Here is a 14,782-nt window from a genome sequence, read left to right as displayed (position 1 = left end):
TCTTATCAAAAACTCACATTGATTTATTAGAATATGAAAAAGGTTCAGTTTCCTTTGTACAGGCGGCAGAGCGGCAGCAGCTGCGGTGGCTTTGTACATGGTTGTCGATGTCACCCTGCCTGGCAACTCCTGCCCAAAACAGCACTTGCATGGAGAGGAGACAGCTGGGCCATGCACCCATGGCCCCATCCCCTGGGAGGGACCCTCTGACTATTATTGCACGATCCTGGGGAGGGAGTGCCCAGGGGTTGGGCAGATACCCATGGGCTTGGCCCCAGCCATGGTGGCGGTAGGGAGTGTGTGCCTGTGAGCAAAGGCCTCTAGGGGGTCCAGTACTTTCTACTCTACAGAATGCAGGAAAGAGAGTGGTCCAGATAAGGGGTGGTGGTAGAACTGGCCAACAGAAGTAAAAGCAGGCCCAAGAGCAAAGGAGGTACCAGGAGGCCCCCTGCTGGTGAGCTTGAGTCATGACAGGTTGGGCCACATCAGAATCGGTGCTGTGGGCAAGGGCCCCCAGCAGCAGAGGTTCCATTTAAGGGACGGTGTTAGACACGAGGAAGGACGAGGGGGAAAGGGCAGAGCTCTGACTGGCATGGGGGACTCAAAGGGTCTGAAAACAAGAGTGCCTCTGTGCAAACAGAATCATACTTACAGTGAGGTGCAAATAAGCCAAGTGTAAGTAGAGGACACTTTCCAGCGCCTCGGACAGTCCCTCCCGTGTAAGCCCCACTAAGGCCCAGTGGTCCTCATCACCCCAATCATGTCACTGTCGAATGTGCCCCAGCGCCCAGCAGAGAAGCTCAGAGACGCCCTCAGCCCGCAGCTCTGAGTAAGGACAGCTCGGGTGGTGGCCAGAGCACCGAGGCTAGCGGGAGAACCGTGGCGCTGCCGTGGGCAGCTCTGCTATGGGTCACGGGTCTGTTTCCCAGCCACAGGCCTGCTGTCCTCTGATACAGGGGCCCAGTCACGGCCACGGAAGGCTCAGCTCCCTCCTTTCCTGCTGGGACCACAGTGGAGCCAGTGGCTCTTTGGTTAGAAATGATGATCAAGGATGGAGAGTTGGTCTGGATGAGGAGGGGCTGGAGGGAAGGAGGGCCTTGAGGAGCCCTGGTTCCACTATGGGAGAGCCTGGATCTAGAGATGGGGCGGGGCCTGCCTCAGCAGCCCAGCCGTCCGCCAAATGGATGGATTGGGAAGGCAGTTCTGTAGGAGAGGACCCTTCCCAGGAGGCAGGGGCAAGCCGTGCTGCAGTGGGGGCTGTGGGCCCAGCTGCCATGCGGAGGAAGGGGGCAGAGCCAATCCAGGTCAGGAGACAAGAGGAGCGCCCAGCCCCCACTCTCGTGGGAGAGTCTGTGGGACACCCACTAGCCTGGCTCTACTGTCCTTTGGGGATGAAAGGCTCTCCCTCCCCAGGCTCAGGGTGGGGGCCTGGGTCACTGAGGCAGCGTTGTATTCTCTGGGAGCTGGGGCTGTCACTTGATCCAGGGGTGAAGACGTCGTCGGTGCCTGGGGATGAGGGCTCCTTGCTCCGAATCATGATGATGCCGTCCTCATCTTCCTCCTCCTCCTCCGGAGTCACCCTGGGACCCCGGTTTAGCCCTAGGACCTTGCCCTTCAACTCCTCGTTCACCAGGTCCACAGACTCAGGGGACTGTGGGGAGGCCGGGTCAATGGTGATGACAGGCAGGTCTGCCTTGGGTTCATAGGCCAGTGGGTCTGTGGATTGAGAGCATAGACAGGTTCTGTCCCTGAGCCCTGATGGGATGGCCACACCTCAACAGCCCTCAGCCTGTGCTAGTGTCCCTCAGACCTTCCAATGAAGGCAATCATGTCTCTGGGATCCACAGTTTCCTGAGTGACCGCTCTGTTACCAGATGCTCTTCCCCCTGGACAAGGACTCCCACTGCCTCTCCATCCCTGCCATGGTGCTCTGTGTCACAGCTCCATCACAGTCCCCATCCTGAACCCAGGCAGTCCCTTTGTGCCCGGGTTTGACAGGTAGGCTATGCTGCCCTCTCTGTTAACACACCCAGCCCTCTAGATACAAATGAAGCTCCTGGGGAAAAACTAACTTCCCGTTGCCTCTCTGAGGCCTGTCCCGCCTGAGGGCCCTTCTTTAGCTCTTTACCTGAGCCTATGCGGGCCCGAGACAGGGTGGGCGAGTCCAGCTTGTGGGCCGGTACTGTCAGGTAGTTGGTGATCTGACAGAGAGAGAGGACAGGTTGAGTGGACGGTGGGCTGGCAGAAGTCCTCTGCCAGACACGCAGGCAGCAGGCTCTCACTGAGAGTGTGCTGGCCACCCACACCGGCGCTTCAGGGCCTTCCAGGGCCTTGTCCCAGGCTCCCAGAAAGCCGTGCTAGCTTTCTGAGAATCTCAGACACATCGATTCTTCTCTAGCTTTGCCTCCACCCCACACCTGATCCCCAAGGTTTCAGATTAAAACAAAAATAGAACAATAACAATAAAAACAAAAACCAACCCAGGCAGCATACCTAAGTCCTGTGCACCCTGGGTGTCGCAAACCCAGCGCACCGAGACTGAGCTCAGCGCCTTGCTTTTCAGCACACGGTGCTCCTTCTTGGCCACGCTGGACCTCTACCTCCCCAGTGGCCCCACTTCAAACTGGTAACCCAGTCACCACGTCTTACTAGTGTCCCTTCCTGTGTCCCTCACGCTCACTCCTTTCTCTTTCCCCGACAGTCACTCCTCTAGGATAAAGCCCAAACTCTTACCCCGTTAACAAACCTCCCTGTCTGTTTCTAAAGTAGCTCGGTGCGTGCCCGAAGAGGAGCTGGACAGAGCCCGGCAACGCACCTTCTGCTCCAGCTGCCGGGCCTTCTGCCTCCGGAGCAGCATCTGGTTCCAGGCTTCCTCGTAGGGGTCGGCCACCAGCGTGTGTCTGTTATAGGACCGCAGCTGAGGGGGGAACAGCCATCAGAGCAGGAGAGGGCTCAGAATCCAGGCTGGGAGGCCAGAGCCAGAGAGGCTCTGGCGGTGTGGGAGGCAGGAGAAGGGCGGAGGAGGTGCCGAGGGTGCACACAGGAGAGAAGCTAAGGAGGGCCAGGCTGAGACGGGACCTCACCCGTTGCCGGGTTTTCTGCAGATTGCTCCTCAAGATTTTGCGGATCTCTTCCTCCTTGTCCTTGGACAGTGCTGGCAAGATGCGGTCTGAAGTCACAGCCTTGGGGTGGATGTTCCTGGGACAACAGAACACAGGTTAGGTCTCTCTTTGACAGCACAAGGCCATGCTGGGGTCAAAAGCCCAGGGGTGGGTTGCCAATGTCCCAAGTCCTTAGAATGGCCGCAAGGACCTCAAGCCCAACTTGACCAGCTAGGCAACAGCGTAGCCCTGGAGTCCATCTCAGGCTAGGCTGAGGGAGCTAGCATGGGGTAGAGATGCTGCCCAGATCTGCCAGTGGTACTCACTGCATAGAGACAGTGGAGACAGCAGATGGGATCTTGCCCATGCCTCCGCTCTCCACCAGCTCAATGGCCTGCTTCATCTCCATCTTGTGGTAGAAGGCAATGAGCTGGGGCTCTTTGGAGCGCTCTCCTGCTATCAGGCACTTCTTCACATACTTCTTATTAAAACGGTTGAGCCTGTGGGACGAGGGAGACGGAGGGGGCTAGTTCCTAGGCACGAGGACGTTCCCCAAGGACCCTTAAATGTCCTTCCCACCCTCCTGCCCACCAGACCTTCACCTACTTGTCCTTCCAGTGATGGTGGCCATAATGACCACAGATGTCCTCGATGCCTGTCAGAAGGTGGTCCAGGAACTGAAATGGGCCCAGGGCCAGGTCAAGCCTTACTGCTGGCCTCCTTCCCCACTCCACCCACCTTTTCCCCAACTATGGCTCCGCTTAGCCTGCCCCCTACAGTTCCAGGAAGAGCCAGGAGGTGGCGCCTTCCCGTTACTCCTCCTGAAGCCCAGGCCACACTCTGGTGAGTCCCCTTCTCAGAACCCACTTGAACCTAATGACAGAGCCTCCTGGGCTCCCAAGCGCTCACACCACACTGTCCCTTCAGCTAGAGCCTGGAAGGGGGCCCAAGGGGCCAAGACAACCTGGCACTGAGATAAGGGAAGGCGGGCTTAAGGCCCAGCTCTGCCTCGGCTCCACAAACCTCTGCAACCCAAGGCCCAGCCCAGCCCCCGGTACCTGTGTGTGGATCTCCTCGTTGATGGAGCGCTTTGTTTCTTGCTTTTTCTTCACGGCCAACAGGTCGACCAGGGGCCGAATGGTCATGCCCTGGAGGGCAGGTGGGTGTCAGACAATCTGGTTCTGCTCTCCTGACAGAGAGGTGGAGGAACCACCCTTCTCCTCGAAGGCCCCCCACCCCCAGGCAAGGAGGGTCTCCCCTTTGAGGTTCTCAGTCTCCCTACCTCAGCATGCAAAGCAAGGCAGGCCTTTAAAGGCCACTTCTTCCTGATAGGTCAGCCAGTGGACCAAGCCTCACTGCTGGGGTCAGGCCCTGTAGACGGAGCCCCTCTGCCCTGCCTCCGTCAGACTCTCCACGATTGACTAGTATCTGTGCCTCAGTATCTGCACTATCCCTGAGAGATGCTCCCAGCCTCACTGCTGGGGTCAGGCCCTGTAGACGGAGCCCCTCTGCCCTGCCTCCGTCAGACTCTCCACGATTGACTAGTATCTGTGCCTCAGTATCTGCACTATCCCTGAGAGATGCTCCCATTTTACAGCTGTGGAAACTGAGTGGCAGCGGGGCTGAGTGATTCCCTATGGCCCCACAGAAGCAGCAGACCCCGAGTCAGGCTGGCTGGGTCACCGTGATGGTACTGTCACCCATGGAACACCCACAGCAAAGCTGAGGGGAAGCAGGGTTTCTGAGGATAGCGCAGGAGGGCATGGAGGAGCTCTCTCCTGCAAAAGGACAGGAACTGCACCCCCTTCCAAGAGGTCTCCCCATGTCTTTTCTCATGAGAAGGCAGAGGTGTGTCGCACCTCACACCATGAGTGCTTGTGCCCAGGGTGGGAGGTAGAGGATGGGAGAGAAACAGAGGCCCAACAGCCTCTCACCTGCTCTGGGCCAGTCAGCCGAGGGTCAGCAGTATGCACTATCACACACAGGCCTCCCTCGTGGACAGCTAGAGACAGGGCGGAAGCCTGCTAAGCCTGGGTCATTTAAAGCCCAGAAGTCATGGGCCAGCAGGCTGTAGGGGCTGTAACCAGCTAGCCCCGACTCCTCACTGCAGACAGGCACGCCTTCCCAGGAAACAGCTAGTAGAACGTTAGGCTGAGTCCAGGCCTTCCTGACTCAGGAGACTGTCCGGCCGCCTATGCTGAACTGCTGCAGATGCTAAACCATGATGCCACTCAGCCCTACCATGATGGGGCAGTAGATCTTGGGCCTGCCGGCTGCTACCCACGTCACTCCAGTGGCTCTTACTCAAGTTGGGCAACATTCGTCACTTCATATACTGATTGACTTCTCATTGTCACAGCTGAGAACTGAGGCCTCAAAGGGGGACGGCTTGCCCAAAGTCATGCGGCAAGCTAGTGACAGCATGCCCACAGCCTTTTTTTTTTCTACCACAAAAGTCGGGGCCCCCAGGCAGGGGTCTGCCCACCCCAGGCCCAGCACCTGCACAAAGACGGTGAAAAAGATGACGGTGATGATGGCGGTGAGGAACAGGTCACACATGGGGAAGTGCTTCTTGTCCAGGAGGTAGCCCAGCGAGAAGGCGATGGCCCCTCGCAGGCCCCCATAGGCAATGATGAACTGGTCCTTGGGGGTCAGCTTGACAATGCGGAACTTGTTGATGAACCAGGTCAGGACCAGGACACCTGCCAGGGAGCAGGCGGAGGAGAGGTCAGGCGGTCCAGGAAGCTCCTCCCACTACGTCCAACCGTCCAACCAGCTCACTCGGTTCCTGGGTCCCGCAGCCCAGGAACTCCAGCTCACTCATCCAAAACCTTGGTAGGTCTTTAAAGGGTTCCTCAACCTGCATTTGTTCTGAATATCCCAGAGGCCTTCACGGGGTACAGGTCAAGGGACTGGAGGAAACAATCCTGGTACTGAGTTTGAACTTATTAAAACAGGTGGGAAATAATTACCCTATTGTCTCTACTTTTCTAGAGACTGGGAATTGTTCATAGTGAACCACTGTTTCGAAGTGTAGGCTGTGAGGAGGGATGCAGAGAGTGCTTGCCCTGGATCTGGGCAGTTCACAGCTGAGATCCCAGCACTTGGGAGGCTGAGGCAAAAGAATCACCAAGAGTTCTAGGCCAGCCTGATCTGTATAGTAAGATCCCGTCACAAACAACTAACAACCCTAAACAAACAAACAAACAAACCTTAAAAACTGTGGATGGGGGAACATACGGTGGACCTCTGGCTCCTAAGTGCACGTGTGCGGAAAAGGGAGTAAGATAGAGAATGCAGCAGCGGCCTGGCCATGGAGGCCAGGAGAATCTAGCACAAGGGCAGAGCCCACAGACCCGATTCCATGGGTGACACTAGCCTGGTAGCTTTGGACACGTGCGCCATGACAACAGAACACTTGGCTCAGGGTTCCAGGCTGGGTTGAGGACCTGAGAGCCACCAGGCTTTTGGAGAGTCTAGAGGCCCTTCACCATAACTTTCTGCGACAGTGTCTGCGGAGCCTCCACGTGAGCAGGAGGCAGGCATGCGGCTTCTCCCTAATGCTCTCAAATGGTGTCAGCGTTGCAGAGAAGCAATGGGAGCACCCAGAGCCATTCAGAAGGGACAGGGACAGGGACATACTGCACTCTACATATCTCACCAGCCCCTCCATATGCTATACTACAGACACCCCGACACACTGTACTAGACACCCGCACTTAGTTCCTCCACACACTGTACTATAGAGACCCCACAGGCCAGCCCCTCAATACACCGTAGTGGGCACTCAGCCTATCCTCTCTACATATGATATGATACCATACAATACAGCCCAGCTCTTAGACACATTACTACGTAGACACAAACAGTACTACACACAGACACAGTGCAGCTCTTAGAAACATCAACACACTTACAAACCCACAACCTAGCCCCACACTATATTACACATAGCTACTCCATAGCCCAGCTCCTCTCCCTACAGTCACGTGTATACTGTTTCTCTCTCTCTCTCTCTCTCTCTCTCTCTCTCTCTCTCTCTCTCTCTCTCTCTCTCCCTCTCTCTCTCTCTCTCCCCTCCCTGGCCTGGGCCTGGCCCTTACCCAGCACCCGGGCGATGAGGCAGAAGAGCAGGGTGCTGATGACGAAGGTCCAGTTCCACTGGTGGGAGCCGGCCACAGTGGAGACGCCGAGGAAGATGAAGATGAGGGTCTCACTGACGCTGCTCCACATCTTCAGGAAGTACTTGATGGTGGTGTGGGATTTGTGGGAGATGTTGGCCTCCACATAGGGGCGCATCACTACTCCTGAGGCGATGAGGCTTGGGGTGAAGAAGAACGGGGTGCAAGGTTACAGGCTGACAGTCCAGGCTGAGCAAGCACTAGCTCACTGGACAACTGTGAGGGCCAAACGCCCATGGTTTTCCCTTGATCCTCACACCAAGTACACAGGGCCAGCAAATTCAGACGAGACACGGGAGTTTTAGAAGAATTAAGTCACCTCCACTGTGCACACTGCGTCTGCCCCGACAGCCAGGGCCACACTCTGTGGTCTTTTGGGTTCACCCCTTCCCAGTATAAAGTTCCCAACACACAGGGTTCCTCTAGGGAGCTGTGCTGGCTCCTTCCCCGCTTCCCAGAGTCCCCGGTCTAGGTTGGCCTGCACACTTCTACTTTCCTTGTGCCTCACTGACTCTTCTCAGGGGCCTCTGAGATTCAGGCGTGGAAGATGCCTGGTGAGCCCTTCTGGGGAGCCTTGTCGGCTTCCATCTTTAAGAAAATGGGAGGAAGTAGGACTGAGACCTAAGACTTCCAGCTCAGTTTCCTAGGGTAGTAGTAGATTCTGCCCATAATGTTCAGATTCCTGAATCCCAGGAGTCCAATGGAAGTGGCTTCTTATGGAAGGCCTCTAATGACCTGGGCCACGTCAGCGTCTACCATGCAAGCCTGGAGCCTCAGGTGCTGGGGCGCTCCTTCGTGACCACAGAGATCCGGAGACTCCATGGTAAGTAACTACCCCACCAAGCCCGTCACCTGCCACTCCGACTCACGCCATGATTCCGGACAGGTGGAAGAGCTCAGCTGACAGGTAAGCCATGTAGCTGTAGAGGAAGACGAAGAGCGGCTCGATGACCCGGATGTGAGAGGTAAATCGGGAGGTGAAAGCTGCGATTACCCCGTAGACCACGCCCACAAACACCCCACCGAGGGCCACCACGAAGAAGCTCAGGAAGCCGAGGAAGATGTCCGAGATGCCCACAGAGTCATAGCTGGCAAATTCCTCAAAGAGGTGATAGAGGACCTGGGGAGAGCACACAGGCTGGTAGGCAGGAGGGCAGGGCCCTGGCCCCATGGCTCCCTGACACTGTCCTTCCACAATTCACAACCATGGATTCAGACCTCAAGGCAGCTAAGTGCTAAGTGTGTAGAACCTAGCCTGGGGCTTACGGAGCGGCACGTGCTAGAGGAGCACACTGGGGGCCTGCAGCACCCCCTGCTGGTAATCAACATACACTCTTAAAGCTACAATCCTTTGCACACATGGCCTCATTTTCCCGTGCTTCAGTTTTCCACAAGGTGGGGGACAATTGGGGTGCTCACATCACAGGGCTGTCATAAGAACTAAGTAAAGCACTCAGCATGATTGGGACTCCCTGTGGTACTCTCCTTCAGCACAAGTTTAGACAGTAAACCAGGACAGGACCAGTCAATCTCTGAAAGTAACTGGGGCCAGGTCATATGTGACCTGGGATCCACCAAGTAGGACCGAGAAATCTCCATTTAAACAAGCTGCCTGGTTACAATGGGCAGCCAGGCTCACATGCTGTGGAGCTGGAGGCCCTGGAATGGGCCACAGCCTGCACATGGTGGGCACAATCTCTACTGGGATGCAGGTCAAGAACCTATGCCCTTGGTAGAGGGAGGCTCAGGCAGGCCCAAAACCTATTCCTTCAGTTTCTGAGGGACTGACTGGCACGGCTGCTCTCAGTCTAATCAAGTCTAGCCCTAGAGAGCTCTGCCAGAAACCAGCTTTGGGGGAGGGGAGATGTTCCAGGCCTGGAAAGAAGGGGCAACAGGCAGGAAAGAGTGAGAGGACAGAGCTGATGCCAGGCAGCTCAGGTGCAGCCTCACTGTCTGGGGCATTCACACCTGAACTAAGCTCTAGAAAAGGCCCAATTTGCCAGGCAATCGTAGCACACACCTTTAATCCTAGCAAGAGGTAGGCAAATCTCTGAGTTTGAAGCTGGCTTGGCCTACAGAGCTAGTTCCAGGAGAGTCAGGGCTACACACACACACACACACACACACACACACACACACACACACAGAAAACCAAACAAACAAAAATAAAAACAGAAAGAAAGAAGGAAAGGCCGGGCAGTGGTGGTGCATGCCTTTAATCCCAGCACTCAGGAGGCAGAGGCAAGCAGATCTCTGTGAGGGCAGCCTGGTCTACAGAGTGAATTCCAGGACAGCCAGGACAGCCGGGAGGGCGACACAGAGAAACCCTATCTTGGACAAAGGCCCACTATGGGCTGCAGAAAGGGTGGCTGCTAGGCACTGGCTAGGCACCAGTGGATCACAGCTTTCTGGGACCCAGGCTGGACCTCAGCAGCAGTGTGTTCCGCCATCGGCTAACCTCAGTCCAGCTTGGGGATGCTCATGAGTGACCACAGGCTATGCCATGAGTCACAGGAACGGTACTGAGGCTGGGTCCTCTTTTCTCGCTTGGAGCTATCGTCAGTGACATGATAATTGAAAAAGAAAAGCAATGTGGTGTAGGCCTGTGGGGGTCATGTGACCCCAGCAGTCACGTGAGCTCTTCAGCTAAGAACCTCCTGATGCCTCCACTTCAAGAGTGCCATCGTCCTGCTTGGTTTGTTTTGCAGGGGTCATCTTTCCACAAGCTAGAATCACCCAGGGAGAAGACCTACTCCTTCAGACTGCCTGTGGCCAATGCCATGGGGCATGTTCTTGATGAGGGAGAACCCAGCTCTGGCCAGGTGGTCCTGAGCAAGCTAATAAGCAACACTCCTCCAGGATTTCGGCTTCAGCTCCTACCTCCAGGTTCCTGCCTCGAGTTCCTGACTCCCCTCAGCGACGGCACATGACTTGACTGAAAGCTAAATCCACCCTTTCCTCCTCAGGCTGCTTCTGGTCATGGTGTTCTGCCACAGCAACAGAAACCATAACAAAGCTACAGAGTCACTGTGCAAACCAGATAGGGTAGCAGGCATCCAAACCGGGAGCGTCTGAGCATCAGCCACGTGACCAGCCCAGCGCTGCTCACGGTCAGGAGACTGCATAGATCTTATACACAGATGGAGTTATCAACTCCATGCAAGCACACCATTGTTTCCTGTACGTCAACCTGAATGCATAGCCAGACTCAGCTGGGGGATGGTTCAAATTAGGCACCCACACTTCAGGTGCACACGTACAAGCTGGATTCCAACAGGAATCCCAGGAAACCCCACCTGGCCTTTGGACAACAGCACTACCACTCGGTCACTTGAAGTCTGTCAAAGGAGGGGCCTGGAAGAGGAAGAATTTCTCACTTAAAGTCACAGGAAACCAAGTAGTCAGCTGGGTAGTCAGGCAGCGGTGATGCACACACCATTAGCCCCAACACTCAGGAGGCAAAGGCAGGCAGATCTCTGAGTTTGAGGCCAGCCTGGTCTCAGAAGGAAGTCCCAGGACAGCCACGGCTACACAGAGAAACACCGTCTTAAAACAAAAAAGCAAGAAACCAAAAACCAACCAACCAAACGAATGAACAAACAACAACAAAACCACACAGTCAGCCCAGACCTACTAATTTCACTTCCCACATCCTAGAGGTTTGGGGGGACCGAGTCCTTTTCATTTCCTTTGCCCAGAACCCTGCACATACCAATTCTTAAACAGCCAACACAAGAGCTAAAAGCCTCCTCAGAGATTAAATGGGCTATGAACAGAAGCAGGAAGAAGCCCAGTGGCTGGGCAACACAGTATCAAATGCAAGCTAGCCAGGAAGCAAATGACCTGCTAGGCCAGCAGCTCAGGTCCTAGAGGGCATAGACTGGCCAAGCATACTGCCTCAAAGCTCAGTTCCGCCGCACTCTAGTAAGCTAACTTCTGTGGGTTGTTTCTAGTTCTGTAAGGTAAGAAAATACGTCTCTCCTCGGGTTATCCATGTTCCAGTGCTCAGAGCAGTGCCTGACAGAAAGCATGGAGGGACCCTGGCCATCTTTATTAGCACTAGTGGAAGGATAAGGCATTGCCTGTGCCCCATGTGCGTGTGGTGTGACCCCTGCCCCCTCACCACAGTGACGGCATCGTTGAGCAGGGACTCCCCGAAGACAAGGATGTGTAGCAGTTCGTTGATGTGGATCTCCTCGAAGACGGCCAGCACAGCCACAGGGTCCACGGCAGAGATGATGCTGCCAAAGAGCAGGGTGTCCAGCAGGCCAATGTTGTTGATCTGCTCGCCGCCCACCAGGCACACGGCGTACAGGAGGCCACCCAGGAAGAACGCATTCCACAGTGTGCCCACCACAGCAAAGATCAGGATGGTGCCCAGGTTCTCCGTGAACTGCCGCAGAGGCAGGAAGTAGCCTGCATCCAGGATGATGGGTGGCAGCAGGAAGAGGAAGAAGACGTCTGATTGCAGGAAGGGGGGCGTCTCTCCGACGCCCTTGATCAGGCCCCCCACCAGCAGCCCCACTACGATCAGCAGGCAGCTCTCCGGGACGATGCTTGAGATGGTGGGGATCACATGGAAACCTGTGAAGGGCGAGAGAACGGGAGGCCGTGGGCTTTTCAGGGGAGCCAGAAGAACAGAAGGTTGGGGACAGGACTGGGGACCAGGAAAGCAGCTGGCGAGAGGTGCACAGGCTTGGTCTCAGAAGGCCGCTCTGTTAACTCTCTGAGCTCGGGTTCCTTGCCTGTAAAACGGAAGGGATAATACCAGCTTCACAGGGCTGTGGCATAAAATAATTATTTTAAAATTTATAGTGTGTGTGCGCGCGCGTGCACGCATGTGCACAGATATGCATGTACCATGACACATGGGTGGATGTCAGAGGACAACTTGTGGGAGTTGGGTCTTTCCTTTAACCAGGTCCTGGGTACTGAACTCAAGTCTTCAGGCTTGGCGGCAAGCGCCTTTACCTGCTGTTTTCACAGAGTATTCGCCAACTGTCCGTTACAGAGCAGCAGCTCTGCATGCCTCTGACAGACAGAAATCAAACTGATAATCAAGGTGCAAAAAGTTTCCACGGCATCAAGCTACCCTGAACCCACGGCACTTCCTCAGGCACCTGGCTTACATCCCACACAGAGACAACCACAGGTACAGTCTAACAATCCCGTCTCGGGGCAGGCGGCAGGCTCCGTGCCATCGGGGTGTATAAGCTGCAGGCTGACACTGGGTGGTGTTAAAGCGGGGATGTGAGAGAGACAGGAGAATCAAGGAGCGTCAGTGCCAGGAGAATTTGGGGACAACAGGCCCGGGCCTGCACACCTGCAGAGCACATTCAGCGACCTCCAGCCCTAGACACGCAAGCAGCAGGCAGCTGTACGCAACTGAGGCACACCAGGCGGCTGCTCCAGAAGATCCCAAGAAGTCAAAGGCCATCAGTCACTTTGGGCAAGTGAAAGGTGAAGGGATTTGCCCAAAGTCAGAGCAAATCAACAGCAGGACCAGGAGGGAGCCTAGGTCTGAAGCCCAGCTCCCAGCAAACTCCATAGTTCTGAAAGTTTAGTTCTCCTTGCCTCCCTCCACATCCACTGTGACATCTGTCAACCCCACGTAGTGTTGGCCATCCTCTGTTGTGGCCCATGCTAAGGCTCCAGACCCAGGCTTCTGAGGATACCTAGCCTTTGGTCAGAACCCCACATTCCCTATGAGCTCTTTGGTTTGCTTTTGGAGTAGGAAGGTGGGTGAAGACCTGAGCACCCAAATGCATGCTGGGTACTCAGTCCCCAAAGCCAACTTGGTCAAAAGGTAGCGAGGCCTTTGCTCAAGACCGATGCTCTCTCCTCTCCCTGCCAAGCAAGTTCTGAGCTGGCGAACCCTATAGTATATGCCCAGGGCTGAGGCTACCTGAGGAGCTTAGCACACGCCTGCTGGCTGGACACAAAGGGAAGGGACACATCTCGTGAGCTTCAGGACCTGCCTGGCCAGATCTTTGCCATCATTACCCCTAGACCTGTGGAAGGAAGGACATTTCTTCCTATGGCAAAGCCCCTCCTCTGTTCAGGTACTGACCTAGGCAACGCTAGGATAGCACTACGTGCCCATGACGCCAAGCTCCCAGAGACACTAAAAACATATTAGGGAAAAACATGGGTCTTAGGGTAGGAAGAAATCTCAAAGCAACCTTGTACGTGTTCCTACTACAAAAGTCACTTCTTGTGCTGAAAAGCTGCCTGGGTCAGAGAGCCCCCTAGTGTGCTGGGTTGTAGATTCTTGGGCCAGGGAGTGGCACCATTTGGAGATGTGGCCTTGTTGGAGTAGGTGTGACCTGGTTGGAGTAGGTGTGTCACTGTGGGTGTGGACTTAATATCCTCACCCTAGTTGCCTGGAAGTCAGTCTTCCACTAGCAGCCTTTGGATGAAGATGTAGAACTCTCAGCTCCTCCTGCACCATGCCTGCCTGGATGCTGACATGTTCCTGCCTTGATGATAATGGACTGAACCGCTGAACCTGTAAGCCAGACCCAATTAAATGTTGTTTTTATAAGACTTGCCTTGGTCATGGTGTCTGTTCACAGCAGTAAAACCCTAGCTAATATACCTAGCAACACCAGTGTTCAGCCAGCAGGTACATCTCTTACCCCACTCTCCTTCCCAGCTCCTAATATTCAGATTCTTTGCAATTGCCTCAAAGGAACCCCTCCCTGTTTCAGCAGATAGGCTCCCAACTCTGCAGCTGGTCAAGTGTGGTGCTGCCTCCTCTTCCAGGAAGTCTTCCCTGACCATCCTGCCTCTCTTGTGCCTCCTCCTCTTACAACCTTAAAGCCACAGCCATCACCTTTCCCCCGGTGACCTCAGAGGTCAGGCAACCAGCTAAAGAGTGGAGACAAGGCTGCTGCACCTTACCCAGAGATCTGCACTGCCCTGAAGGGGAGACTATAGGGCCTGCTACACTGTGGATCTTGAAGTTTTCGATACCTTAAGTCATAAAGAGTTAATAACACCAGGAAGATGACAGAACCTTTATGATGTGTGATCTAGGAGATGTTTTTAGGTCACTGAAAGTGTGTCCCTCAAGGGGAGAGAGAAAGACCTCCGAGGTTCTCTCCTTGCTCTCTTTGCTCTTTGGTTCATGATATAAGCATGTTGTTCCGCCATGTGCTGCGCCCACAATATGCTGCCTCACCACAGACCCAAGGCAAGAGGATCACTCAGTCTTAGATTAAAACCTCTCAGACTGGGGTGGGGATGATGGCTCGGTAGGTAAAAGTGTCTGCTGATCCAACAAGAGGACTGTAGTTCAGATCCTAGCACACACACACACACATACACACACACACACACACACACTGTAAACACATAAACCCACATCCACACACAATATAAACATGCACATGCACACTCACATACAATGTAAACACATACACACACAAAGCAAAAATACAACCCTCTAAAGCTGAGTTTAAAAGTTTAAAAATTCTCAGGGCTGGAGAGATGGCTCAG

The 14,782-nt window shown here is 54.8% G+C and overlaps 1 protein-coding gene across 4 annotated transcripts in view; it reads right to left on the bottom strand.

Annotated features, from left to right (window-relative positions):
- Slc9a1 (solute carrier family 9 (sodium/hydrogen exchanger), member 1) overlaps window positions 1-14,782 on the bottom strand; it is a 53,992-nt gene continuing 39,210 nt past the window's right edge. For 2 of the 4 annotated variants that reach the window (NM_016981.3, XM_006538686.3), the window contains exons 2-12: window positions 11,406-11,866; window positions 8,152-8,402; window positions 7,205-7,422; window positions 5,601-5,803; window positions 4,160-4,249; window positions 3,708-3,778; window positions 3,428-3,601; window positions 3,084-3,198; window positions 2,816-2,917; window positions 2,129-2,201; window positions 1-1,716 (exon numbers count right to left, since the gene is read on the bottom strand). In NM_016981.3, coding sequence (NP_058677.1) covers window positions 1,376-1,716; window positions 2,129-2,201; window positions 2,816-2,917; window positions 3,084-3,198; window positions 3,428-3,601; window positions 3,708-3,778; window positions 4,160-4,249; window positions 5,601-5,803; window positions 7,205-7,422; window positions 8,152-8,402; window positions 11,406-11,866 — 2,099 coding nt within the window. In that variant the 3' untranslated portion in view covers window positions 1-1,375. Of the gene's footprint in view, window positions 1,717-2,128; window positions 2,202-2,815; window positions 2,918-3,083; window positions 3,199-3,427; window positions 3,602-3,707; window positions 3,779-4,159; window positions 4,250-5,600; window positions 5,804-7,204; window positions 7,423-8,151; window positions 8,403-11,405; window positions 12,028-14,782 lie in introns of all 4 variants that reach the window. The other 2 variants (NM_001358455.1, XM_017320089.2) reach the window with 2 other exon arrangements.

This window comes from Mus musculus, chromosome 4, assembly GCF_000001635.26.
Source record: "Mus musculus strain C57BL/6J chromosome 4, GRCm38.p6 C57BL/6J".
Lineage (NCBI taxonomy): Eukaryota > Metazoa > Chordata > Mammalia > Rodentia > Muridae > Mus > Mus musculus.
This window is presented reverse-complemented; position numbering and strand designations above follow the sequence as displayed.